This window comes from Puma concolor, chromosome E4, assembly GCF_028749965.1.
Source record: "Puma concolor isolate L17-30 chromosome E4, mPumCon1.1.hap2, whole genome shotgun sequence".
Classification (NCBI taxonomy): Eukaryota; Metazoa; Chordata; class Mammalia; order Carnivora; family Felidae; genus Puma; species Puma concolor.
In genome coordinates, this window is record NC_141683.1 from 5,716,674 (window position 1) to 5,729,982 (window position 13,309).

Sequence of the window (13,309 nt, forward strand, 5' to 3'; positions counted from 1 at the left end):
GGTGGTTAGACGAGGCTCCCAGGCCTTGGGATGGTGGTCTACGTAGTTCTCACGAGGCTTCCTCAACTTGGGCCTCAACTCGTGTTCTCTGTACTCTGTTGTGGAGCTTCCCGTCAGAACGGATGGAGCCCGTTTCCCTGGGAGCCTCGGCCGGCCTACCTGGGAAAGAGGGAGAGCGAAACTATTCTGGAGTCCCTGGTGAAGAATCAGGGCAAGTCAGAAGTTCAGTGGTGCGAAGCAAAATGAATATGTTCACAGGTGAAAACGCAGACCGCAGAGTCTGAGTCAGCGCCATTTCTGCCGACCCCCTGGCAAATTCTAGCAGAAGCCAGCCGAGGGAAGCCATGCAGACACACAAAACCAGAAAAAATCAAGCGTGAACAACTCTGAGGCGGACCGCCTGCGAGCCTTTTAAAGAGCCGGAGGCGTCACGTGACATAGCCCCGCCCCCCCCGTGGCGGAGACGTTGTGCGTCACTTCCGTCCAGGCCGGAACTCAAGATGGCTGCGCTCCTGTTGAGGTGACTTTAGCCCGGGGCTGGGAGTCTGTGTCCGCGGCCTTGGGGAGGCCTGCGCTGCCCCTCCTGTCTTGCTCACGACTGTTTGCACCGTCCCGGGGCGGGGGAAGGGCCCGTGGGTGCGCGGGTCGCGCGCCCTGGCGTCCTAGGGCCCCTTCCCTTCCCCCCAGCCGCTCCGGTCCCCGGGGTCACGGGCCCGTTATCTCCTCCTGAACTCCCTACCGAGGAGTCGCGCGGCTGTCGCCCCTTCTCCTTCCCCCAGCTTCAATACTTTCCCCCCCAGGTTGCGTTCGGGGCTGCACCCAGAGCCACGCTCCGAGAGAGCAAATAGTTAGGACTTCGAGGTCAGCGGACCGTCGGTCGTACGACTTCGAGCTCTTATTCGGGCCTCGGGAAGAGAGATCTTGGTGTACTTCGCTTTTGCTTCGAACTCCTGCAGACACTCGTTGCTGGCAACGAGTGGCCACTGAGTTCCTAACGGGCCCCTGGGGGAGGGGACAGGAGTCCTGGATCCCTACCGCGCCGGCAATTAGAAATAGCGCCCATAGCGGTCGCTCTACTGTCCTAAAGCAGCCCAGGGAATTCAGTTTCAATTTATCTTTCTCTGTGGGGTAGGGAGTGGATGTCTCAGTTTTTTTATACAAGGTCATTCGCCGCCCGGAGAAGTATCCTAGGTTTTCTTCTGTTCTGTCCTGTCCACTGTCTAGACCTCATTCTCCACTCAGAGCCTTTCTAGACGGGCAACTCGAGTGACTTTAGACACTCCCGGTACAAATCCCAGCATAGTTTCGTGCCAGGCCTATTTTTGGAAACTATTTGTTATGGAAAGTTAGTTTTAATGTCGTTGAGATTTAATTCCTGATTTCCCCAAATGCCTTATTTCTCTTTCCACAGCAGTACACCCAGTATAAAAATAGAGGGACTTTAGTTTTTCTCTGTGACAGAACGATTCCTTTCGTAGTTGAGATCAGGAGTGGGTTATCTTAATCCATCATTTTCCTCCTTCCCTCTCATTTCCAAATGTATCTTTTTTTCCTAAGGTGTTGCCAGCCCCAGTCTTGCCAGAACTGCACTCTTTATTCCAGGTAGTTTTACCGTAACTGAATGATTTTGAATCCTTGATGTATTTTGGTGGATGTCGGGGCCTTTTGGTAGAATTCATGTGTAGCTTGAAATGATCATGTTGGTTCTAAACAGTTCGTTTTAGGAGTTTCAGGATTATTGTTTGGAAGGTGACAATTATCATACTCAGTAAATATGTCCAGACAGTATCATTTTGAGATGTGTACGACTGTCACCACCAGGATTCAATGCCAAGAAATAGACTTCTTTTTCATTAGTATTAATCTGAAGCTCATGGGAAGGGCGCCTCTCTCTTCTTTTTTCACAAGGGATTTCTTAGGAGGGGGCATAGGGAATTAAAAAAACAACAACAATTTCTTTTTCTGATTGAAATTCCGAGTCTAATTCCATTTCACTAGAGGGATTTGGAACTGTTTATAACGTGCTAACTTAGCCTCAAAGAAAAATATCTTCTAAGAAATCCTAGGAGCTAGATTCTAGTTCTAGTGTCACTAGTTCCATTTATTTTGGAGAAGTCAAGGTCATCAATCCTCATTTGTGAATGAAAATAGTAATAACTTGGGCCCACTTAAAAGAAGTATTGGCTAAACATTTTTAATGTTGGCTAATTGGCTAACTAAAAATGATTAGTTTTCAAAGTATCATACATCATGGCTTTAAAATAGTGCCCTATATTTTGTATATTCCCTAAACAGTTCACAGACTAGCCCGGAATGAATAACCAGCTGAGTAATGCAACGCCATTGGCATTTAGTCAAGGAATGGTTTGCCAAAGCCAAGACGGAGATGGAGAACTAAGCAAAGAACAGCTAGGCTTCTGTCTAATAAAGTTCATGCCGCTTAGGCACAAAGTCGCCAAGAGTTGTTAACTATGTGCACGTTGCTCATCATATAAAATACTACCTGTGAAACACCTCTAAAAATAAGGCTTAACTTTAAATATATAAGACTGCTTCTTAAAATAAGCATACCTCATTTACAAACCTTTTTATTTTTTGAGCCTTTTCTATGTGTCAGACATTTTCATAAGTGTTATAGACACAGAGCATTCCAGTCTTATCCTTGAGGAGCTCAAAGTCTAGTAGAGGCGATAAATAGATTAATTATTAAGCACCATAATATGTGTTGCTATAGAGATATGAAGAAGCGGTGTGAGGCATGGCAGGGGCAGCAAGTAAGGCGAAAGAAACTGAAGTTGCCATCCAGGAGTTGTTGGGTTTTCAAGGATGAGTTTAATCAGACTGTGAGGGAGGTTCCAATCAGAGAAGAGCGTGAGCGAGGGCATGTAGTCCTAAGAGGGCTTGCTCTGTCTGGGTGTAGTGCAGTACTCAGTGTGGCAGACATATAAGGGGCTGACGGGAAGTTGGAGGAGAATGGGTCCAGAGAGTTGGAGTGGGCCGTGTTGAGAGGGGCCTTGTTTGGCTACGGTGTGGACCTTACACTACAAGCAACGGGGAACTGTTAAAAGACTTTGGGCAGAAGACCAATGAAATCAGCTTTATTTTTCAGTAAGTTAGCTTTGGTAAATATTGAATGATTGGGAAGCGACTGATGGTAGGGAGATCAGTTCAGGAGCTCCTCTTACAGTTCTCTTTGTGAGAAATGGAGAGGATAAGGACTAAAACAATGGACTGAAGTCCTGGATAGCATTGATAGGACTGGGTGATGCCTCACGTATATATGGGGGTGAGAGAAAAAAAAAATCAAGGATGACTTCTGTTGTCGTTTGGGAGTGGGTGGGGGCTAACAGTCATGAATCAGAATTTTTGTCTTTAAGTGATTTCTCTTCATCCTGTTCTTCGAGGTTATACGTCTATTTTAGTGTTGCTCTTCCCCCAGATATTTCTGAAACTTTTTGGCATATCATCAGATCAAGTTTAGAGGTCATATAAGAGAAACTCATTATATTGTAGTCGCATCTTGTTTTGGACCAAAAATGGTTTTATTTAGTTTGATCCCGTAGACTTGGCTTTGAATAACTTTTTTTCCCCCCAAAAGTCAAATCCATTTTCAGCAGATGAATAATTTTTATCACCACTGATGGTTTTAAAAAGAATGTGATGTGAATTCTAAAGACCGTGGGGGAAACCAGTGAAATACTGGTCGTATCTTATACATGTGGGCCGAATTGCAGTTTGGAGAATGATTTTCTGGCCATTTTCTTACGTAATCCTCCCAGCAACCTATTAGGTAGGTCTTTTCAGTCCCATTTTACAAATAAAGAAGGTGAAGCTCAGTGGTCCCCTAAAGTTACATGATTTATGCAGAATCGGAATTCCAGTTTTTACTTTAATATTCTTCCTGTGTCGCTGTTGTCACCCCAGTCCAGAGAAGAGTTTCACAAATGATTTGAACAGCGATTACATTTTTTGGGTACACATGTATAATGCATTTAGAAAGGGACAGTGCTAACTAGAATGGTAAGTTCTGGCTGTTCATTAAAAAGAAAACAAAGTACGGTTACTTTTTGGCCATAACATAGAACACCAAGTTCCTTGGTGGAACTTGCCAGAGTTCCTGGTTTCCCACTTCCTTGGTGGAACTTGCCAGAGTTCCTGGTTTCCCACAAAAGGCAAGGATCGATACCTACTTTGGTCCTGTTTCAAATAAGGCTGTGGACTTTGTGCACCTAGTTTCTGTGAGGGCCTTGTGGAAAGCTTACGTTGGTATTTGTCTGGGAAACAATAGCATTAGACAGAGTGCTGTAGATTCCAGCCCACATCTGCAAACTCTTGCTGGGCAGCCGAGTGACTGGACCTAGCCTGGTGTGCGGAATGCATGTCCTGCGAACTTCAGAACCACAATTACTTCAATTGATTAAAGAGATTTGTTCCCACTTCCTTCTGGGAGCCTGGGGTACACAATGTCTGCATTCACCTCTTGTCTCCAGGGCTGGAGAGAGAGAGGAGCTGAAGGAAGTGTTGGCTGGATTATTTTACCTTCAAATAGCGTACCCTTCCACTGTCCTAGTGTAAAGCAGAGGGATTTTGAAACGTTTGTGCCTCTAATATCGATGGTGTGATGGACACTGTGAGCTTTTTTACAAGGTCATCGGACCTCAGTGCGATTTTATTTCCCCACGATGCCTTGCACATAGGGGATATACAGTAAACTTTTGTGGAAGCAACATATTTTTCATTTTAATCCCAGTGCTTCACTCTGATACCTTTCTTAAATACTTCTGGAAAGATTTGATATGATAATGTGAATAGAGGGGCCTAGTGGTCGTATTTTTCAGTTCGTGTGTGCTCTCTGGATCAGTTAAACTCTCTTTACATAGAATGCCCAGGCACATCTTAGTTTTAGGCTTGAGGAGCAGTTCTGGTACTGTTTTGATGCATTTCAAAAACAGCAACTTTTTAGTAGAAAACTTGTGTATCCTCTTGGTGCAACTCTTCACGTGGTCCATGAAATCTTTGCGTTCCCATACTTTTTGCACTATTAGAGACTTTTTTTTTTTTTTTTTTTTTTTTAAGTAGACTCTATGAATGCAGTGTTTGAACTCAGGACCCTGAGATCAAGACCTGAGTTGAGATGAAGAGTCAGGTGCTTAACTGAGCCACCCGGGCGCCCCTATTACAGACTTTTTGACTTGAAATTCATCTGTGTTGTCGGGAACTTGATGGTAGTTCCTAAAATGACAGCTTAATGTTTAAGACCCTCTTTCTACAAACCCCTTATTCTTCAGTCTTCTTAGTTCCTCCCTTTGCAGCAGTTAACTGAGCTGTATTCTTGTTCTTCTTTACCCCAATCTCTTTTTTTTCTCTAAAAATTTTTTTTAACATTTAATTTTTATTTTTGGGAGAGAGAGTGAGTGGGAGAGGGACAGAGAACGAGGGAGACAGAGGATCCGGAGCCGACTTTGTGCGCTGACAGCAGTGAGCCTGAGGCGGGCCCAAACTCACAAACTGCGAGATCATGACCTGAGATGAAGTTGGATGCTCCACCACCTGAGCCACCCAGGCGCCCCAACCCCTATCTTTTAACCATGACCTCCTTTAAAACCTCACTTAGAAATAAATCACATTCTATATTTCTCTGTTGAACGTTACCAACGCTCATTATTCTTTTACCTTGTATTATTTGTGTTGGGCTAAAACTTTATTTTGCATTTGTAGGTTGTATTTGTGATTATTCTCAAGTTATTTAAAGTTGTAGCTTTCCAACTAAAAAATCATTTCAAGGACAGTGATACTGTCATTGTTTTCATCTTATTCTTAATTTTTCCTTTCACTCCTAAGTCTAATATGGTACAAAAATAGAGAACTTGATAAACTGAAATTGATCTCAAAATGTGTGTTGCTCTTTATTCTCTCTCTCTTTTCTTTTTAAGATTTTATTTTTAAGCAATCTCTACACCCAACATTGGACTTGAACTTACAACCCCAAGATCAAGGGTCACATGCTCCACTGACTGAGCCAGCCAGGTGCCCTCCATTGACTCCTTCTTCTCTTATCTTGCAGACAGGTTGGCCGTCATTGCCTCCGTGCCCACCTTAGTCCTCAGCTCTGTATCAGAAAGTAAGTTTCTAAATTTGTGGAGGCTATTATGACTTAACATTTTTTCCTTCGGGAACAGCAATGGGTTGTTGTTTAGATTTGGGGGGTATGTGTGGAAGAAAATAGTTGTAGATGGTTGGCTGAAAATTTAGTGATCGTGGTCACTATTTTTCTCATCTGGTAGTAGAAGAAGGAAGGATGAGAATATTAAATTTTAAATTTGGGAAATATTTTATACTTTCAGAAAAGTTGGAAGACATTTGCTATGTTTACTTAGAGCTCTGTGTATTTTATTTTTTTTATTTTTTATGTAAGAAAAAAATTTTTTTAAGTTTATTCATTTTTGAGAGAGAGAGAGAGAGAGAGAGAGGGAGAGAGTGTCAGCAGGGGAAGGGCAGAGAGAGAAGGGAGACACAGAATCTGAAGCAGGCTCCAGGTTCCAAGCTGTCAGCACAGAGCCCGACGCAGGGCTTGAACTCACGAACTACAATACCATGACCTAAGCCAAAGTCAGATGCTTAACCAACTGAGCCACCCAAGGCACCCCGTTACTGACGTTTTTGAAGAATATGGGCCAGTTGTTTTGTAGAATGCCTTTCAGGTTGGGCTTGGATGATTCTTTGCTATGATTAGAGTCAGGTTACCCATTTTGGGCAGGAGTAATATGTAAGTATGTTATATTCCTGGTTATATTCACATCACGGGCATGTGATGCTATTTGTCCCATTGTCAGTGATTTTAACTTTCATCATTTGAATAATGGAATGTCTGCTAGGTATTTTTCCACTATGAAGTTATTGGGTTTTTTCTTTTTTTTTTTTATAATTAATGGGTCATCTGTGCGTAGGTTATATTTTCTTGAGGGGGATGGAATGTATTTAATACAGGCATGTAATAAATTGTTGGACGTAGCTGTTCAACACTTAGCTTCCATCCACCCCATTGACAAGGGAAACCCAAGAAACTGTTCAGAGGTGCTGAGGTCTTGATTTTTGAGGATGTGAAAGGGAGTCTTGACAAACCAGATGAGAGCAGGTGGTGCTGCTGTATGAGACCACACCCGTGCCCTCGGGAAAGGATGATCCATTTATATAAATGATTTTGAAATATTGTACTGGCTCTGCTGCCTGGCACCAAAGAAGTAGAGCTTCTGTGGCAGGACCTGCGTGGTGGGGAATTGGAAAGAAGAGTTTTCCTCTGCTAGGACTTCCTTGGGTGATTGAGGTTGTTAATAACTGAGTCAAACTTGGCCTAAAGATAAGAGGATTGGACAGACATGTTTTCTTTATACAAAGGGTTCATCCAGCCCAGCTTAGCTTTTTTTATTTTAACTTTTTGTTATTGTAAAATCTTGAGACAAGTATATTTCTCATCATTTTAAAGTCTTCCATCTTCTGGTTTTATTTTAGTGCTGTTCCTTTGGGAACCACAGCCAAAGAAGAGATGGAGAGGTTCTGGAATAAGAACGCTGGTTTAAACCGTCCTCTGTCTCCTCATATCACTATCTACAGGTGAGCGCTGTGGAACCAGGGAATCTAGAGGTAATGGGTGAAGGTCCTGGAGGTTGGGCCATTGCGCCCCTGATTATTTTGCTCAGGCCTTTTTTTATAAGAAGATGACTGTTTTTTGCCTTCTGGCCTTAGAGGGTAATCTATCCTGAAGAACTACCATTTGGAAAATGGCAAGTCAAAATGTAATTTCTATTAGTCGAAAACCAGTATTTTGAAATGATTTCAAATTTATATAGATGTTGCAAAAACAATACACTCAATTCCTGGATACTGTTGTGCACATTCCCAATTTGTGAACGTGTCCAAGTGATTTAAGATCAAGTGCAGAGATGATCGTGTCCCATTACTCCTGTGTTAGCTCTTATGCTGCTGTAACAAGTGATCATAAACTTTGTGGCTTAAAACAGCACATTTGTTATCTTACAGCTCTGTGGGGCGGAAGTCTGACAGGTCTCACTGGGTTAGAATTAAGGTGTTGGGAGGGCTGCATTCTCTTCTGGAGGCTCAAGTGAAGAATCTGTTTCCTTGCCTTTTCTAGTTTCCAGAGGCTACTTCGAATTCCTTGGCTTGTGGCCTCCTCCCTCCATCTTTAAAACCAGCAGTGATGGGTGACATTCTTCTCCCTCCCACCACTTCCGCCCTACTTCCATTGTCACATTTCTTCTCTGATTCCCTTCTGCCAGCCTCTTCCACTTTTAAGGACCTTTGTGATTATGTTGGTACCATCCAGATAATCCGGGCTAGTCTGTTTAGCTCAAGGTGAGTTTATTAGCAAACTTAATTTCATATGCAACTGTTAATTCTCCTCTGCCATTTAAGATAAAATACTCAGAGGTTTCAGGGATTAGAATGCGGACATCTTTAGGAGGATCATTACTCATTACTCAAGTAGGCTTAATACTTGAGTGCATGTTTCATAAATTCAGGGACACTCTGTAGTACAGCCATCACAATCAGAAAGTTAACTTTGACCCTATGTTACCATTTAATTGTCAGATCTCATTCAAGTGTTGTCAGTTGTCCTAATATTGTCCTTTATAGGTCCAAGATCCAACCCAGGATCATGTAGTGCATTTAGTTATCTCTTTAACTCTTTAATCTCCTTTGGTAAGGAAAGAGTCTTACCTTATCTTTTATGACCTTAACATTTTTAGAATGTTCCTCAGCTTGGGTTGTTTGCCTGAGGTTTTTGGCAGGAATGCCTCTAACGTGATGCTGTGCTCTTCTCAGTGCGTGGGGCCAGGGATAAACATGATGATGATTTATCCCGTTACTGGTGATGTCAACTTTTTTTTTCTTTTTTTAATGTTTATTTATTTATTTATTTATTTATTTTTTATTTTTTTTTTTTCTTTAAAAATTTTTTTTTCAACGTTTATTTATTTTTGGGACAGAGAGAGACAGAGCATGAACGGGCGAGGGGCAGAGAGAGAGGGAGACACAGAATCGGAAACAGGCCCCAGGCTCTGAGCCATCAGCCCAGAGCCCGACGCGGGGCTCGAACTCACGGACCGCGAGATCGTGACCTGGCTGAAGTCGGACGCTTAACTGACTGCGCCACCCAGGCGCCCCTAATGTTTATTTATTTTTGAGATATCGTGAGCAGGGAAAGGGCAGAGAAAGAGGGGGACGAAGGATCCAAAGCAGACTCCATGCTGACAGCAGTGAGCCCGACGCAGGGCTCGAACTCACGAGCCATGAAATCATGACTGGAGCCGAAGTCGGACGTTCAACCAACTGAACCACCCAGGTGCCCTAAGCAGACACATTTTAACTGATGATAAAAGTTATATCACCAGGGGCACCTGGGTGCTTCAGTTGGTTGAGCGTCCACCTTCAGCTCAGGTCACGATCTCACGGCTTGTGAGTTCGAGCCCCACGTTGGGCTCTGTGCGGATAACTCGGACCCTGGAGTGTGCTTCGGATTCTGTGTCTCCCTCTCTTTCTCTCTGTCCTCCTCCACTTGAGAGTGCGTGTGTGCTCGCTCTCTCACAAAAATAAATAAATATTAATAAATAAATGTGTCTACTTCGGTTTCTCTGTAAAGTTAATGAATAAAGATAGTGTGCTTATTAATTGATCATTATTTTGTGGGGAGACTTTTACCACCATCTGTTGATGGTACTTACCATCAACATTTATTAGTTATTACAATGAGTTATTACTGTGACGGTTGCCAGATTGTAATTTTTCTAATTCCATCATCCCTTCTAGATTTATTTGTAATAAATAAATTAATAGGATGAAGCATACTTTATCGGTGCAGACTCAAGGAATCCTAAAAGGAAAAACTCTACAGTGATGACACCAACTAAAGGAAAAACAACCTCCTTTCCTCTCTGCTCTTGATACTTCTGACATCGAATGTGTGGAGGTTTTTCCCACACCAACCAGTTTTCCATCTCTGTGGATACCAGTTGGGTATCCAGGACTTCAGTCATGACGCCTACTGTGTGGAGTTAGTGCAGAGCCTACAGGTTAGGGGCTCAGTCCCCCAGGCTGTCCCCCACTTCAGATGCCTGTTTGCAAGTCCTGTGCTTTTGACTGACCAGCTATAAATCAAGAGTTCTCTCTACCCCCTCCTTAGGTTCAATCATTTGCCAGAATTGCTCTCAGAACCTGGAAACATTTACTTAACATTTACTAGTTCGTCATAAAGGGTACTACAGATGATACAGATAAACCATAAGGTGCCCTTTGACGCACCTCTATGTCCAGAAAAGTTCTGAGCACAGGAGCTTCTGTCCCCATGGAGTTGAGGTACACCACCTTCGTGACGTGGTTGTGTTTACCAACCTGGAGACACTGAACCATTTACTTTTGGGATTTTTGCGGAGGCTTCATCACGTAGGCATGATCAATTATTAACCCAATCTCTAGCCCCTCTTCCCTCCCTGGAAAAAGAGGGAGTGGACCTGAAAGTTCCAAATTTCTAACCGTGGCTTTGGTCTTTCTAAGCAGCCCCCACCCAGAGTCACCTCCTTAGAGCAAAGGACGCTCTTACTGCCCAGGAAATTCCAAGGGATTTAGGAACTGTGTGTCAGGAATCAGGGTCAAAGACCAAATATTAGAACAAAAGATGTTCCTAGCCCTCCTATCTCTAAGGAGTTGATAAGGGTTTTAGGAGCTCTGTGTCAGGAACCAGGAAGAGAGACAGTGTAGATACATATTTCTTATTATTTCCCAGTGCCTATTCTGCCTAAAGGGTTACACTGTTACTCTCCTTTATTTTGATGTTCAGATTGTCCCACACTTAGCCTGTGGGAGTGCTTCAAGAAGGCTCCTGCGAAATCAAGATCTGGGTGCTAGATGTTCTCATTGCTACCAGGATGTCATTGCTTGTAGGCCCTTTTCAGTAGACAGAGCTAGGATATGTGTGGATGCAGATGCAGGTGTCCGTGTAGGTATGTGAGTGTATACATATACACAGATGCATCTGTAGCTGTTCATCCGTTGTCCTCGGAAGTAGCATCGATAACTGGTAAGCTGGTGTCTTCAAAGAAAAACCCCTCTAGATCTGCTCCTTTCCAGTTCATGCAGCAAAGCAGCTGGAGCCCCGCTACCCTCTCTACTTGGGTTCCTGCCAGGGAGGCTGGCCGTTTCTTTACCACCTCCGCAAATACCACAACCCTTCAGATTTTTTCCAAGCCAGATTCCAGAAATAATTCTGATTGCAGAAATTGGGCATTCTCCTAAAACAGAAGGAGACTAATAGGTGATCTTAATCCTTGCAACTTCGTGGAACTTTTTTTTTTTTAATTTTAAAAAAAAAAAATTTTTTTTTTTCAACGTTTTTATTTATTTTTTTTGGGACAGAGAGAGACAGAGCATGAACGGGGGAGGGGCAGAGAGAGAGGGAGACACAGAATCGGAAACAGGCTCCAGGCTCTGAGGCATCAGCCCAGAGCCTGACGCGGGGCTCGAACTCACGGACCGCGAGATCGTGACCTGGCTGAAGTCGGACGCTTAACCGACTGCACCACCCAGGCGCCCCATGGAACTTTTTTTTTAAGAGAGAAAATATTTGGGGAAAAATGATAATGATGAAGAACTTCTCAAATTACTCTGAATCTGTATTTAAATCCCTGGCCTTTTTGCTTGGGTCACGTAACGAATGTTAGTAGGCTGGTGGCGTGAGTCTTTCACTACCTTCTAGACGTACTTGTGGGGGGAAAAAAGCATCAGAGAGCATGGGGCTGTTTCCAAGGTGATATGTCCAGGAAAGATGTCTGATTTATGTTTTATGGAATCATATTTTCTATTACTAACTTCTTTAGAGTTTTTTGGAGGAGGCATGGGAGGAAGTAAATGGTCAAGGGAGCACTTTATGAAGTATTATTTATTTCACTAAGTTGCATCAATTTATCAAAGCTTAAGTTATCAGGAGAACAAGAGCCACTGAAAAGGATGTTAGAAAACTTTTTAAAACTTAGGGTTGAAACTTAGAGATGAAAGGGGCCATAGCATTTAATTTCCTCATCAACCTCATTGGTGTTTTTTGTTTTTGTTTTTTAAGATTTTACTTTTTAAGGAATCTATACACCCAACGTGGGGCTCGAACTCACAGCCCCAGGATCAAGGGTCTCCCACTCTACTGACTGAGCCAGCCAGGAGCTCCAACCTCACTGTTTTAAGAATGTTCCTTGGGACTTTGGATATTCCACTAAGCTTCTGTGGGTAGTTGTGTGTGGCTGGCCAACATGCAGCTATGGGCCCCGGCCCTGGGTAACCAAAGCAACTTCACTTTGATCTGTTTTACATACAGTAAAACCTTGGTTTACAAGCATACTTTGTTCCAGACACATGCTTGTAATCCAAAGCACTTGTATATCAAAGCGAATTTCTCAATAAGAAATAATGGAAGCTGAAATGATTTGTTCTACAGCCCAAAAATATTCATAAAGAAATGATTACAATACTGTAACATAGTACAAAATAATAAAGAAAATACAAAGTATAAAGAAAAATAAACTAACGTGCACTTTCCTTTCCAAACCTTCATGGCTGGTGGGAGGGAGACAAGAGAGAGGTGGGTTATTGTGTAGGACGTCTTTCACTATCACCAATGGATGTTGGCTACAGTACAGTATTTTTTTTTTTAATTTTTCTTTTAATGTTTTATTTATTTTTAAGACAGAGAGAGACAGAGCATGAGTGGGGATGGGGCAGAAAGAGAGGGAGACACACAATCTGAAGCAGGTTCCAGGCTCTGAGCTGTCAGCACAGACAGCTCAGATGTGGGGCTCGAACTCACGAACTGTGAGATCATGACCTGAGCCGAAGTCGGACACTCAACTGACTGAGCCACCTGTGCGCCCCTACAGTACAGTGTTAATAAACTCGTGTCATGTTCTGTATTTAACGTAACTGGCCATAAGGCAGCAGAGGAAAAGGTCTGTATCTGCAGGCAGCCTGACCTAGAATGAAGCAAAGCATTCCTAAGCTTACTCTTGGATGGAAAAGCAAAGGACTGCCCATAGGTGCTTTGAAGTGACAAAAAATACAGTGGTGCCAGCGTGGGCACCTTCCAACAATCTGAAAAAAATTACCGATTTCTGCCAAACACCGTGGCCTGAGACTGAGCATCTGAGCATGGGAGACTATCACTCACAATCCTGCAGAGAGAGAGAGAGAGGAACCGTTAGCTCATTTGGGATCATGTGATGTTCCACATCACATACTACTCGTTTTGAAAGAC

The 13,309-nt window shown here is 43.1% G+C and overlaps 1 protein-coding gene across 3 annotated transcripts in view; it reads left to right on the forward strand.

Moving 5' to 3' along the window:
• The first annotated feature begins 464 nt into the window (after positions 1-464).
• Positions 465-13,309, forward strand: part of SDHC (succinate dehydrogenase complex subunit C) — a 42,772-nt gene continuing 29,927 nt past the window's right edge. Inside the window, exons 1-4 of one of the 3 annotated variants that reach the window (XM_086693954.1) lie at positions 490-520; positions 1,558-1,602; positions 6,065-6,121; positions 7,510-7,611. In XM_086693954.1, coding sequence (XP_086550080.1) covers positions 501-520; positions 1,558-1,602; positions 6,065-6,121; positions 7,510-7,611 — 224 coding nt within the window. In that variant the 5' untranslated portion in view covers positions 490-500. Of the gene's footprint in view, positions 521-1,557; positions 1,603-6,064; positions 6,122-7,509; positions 7,612-13,309 lie in introns of all 3 variants that reach the window. The other 2 variants (XM_025915213.2, XM_086693955.1) reach the window with 2 other exon arrangements.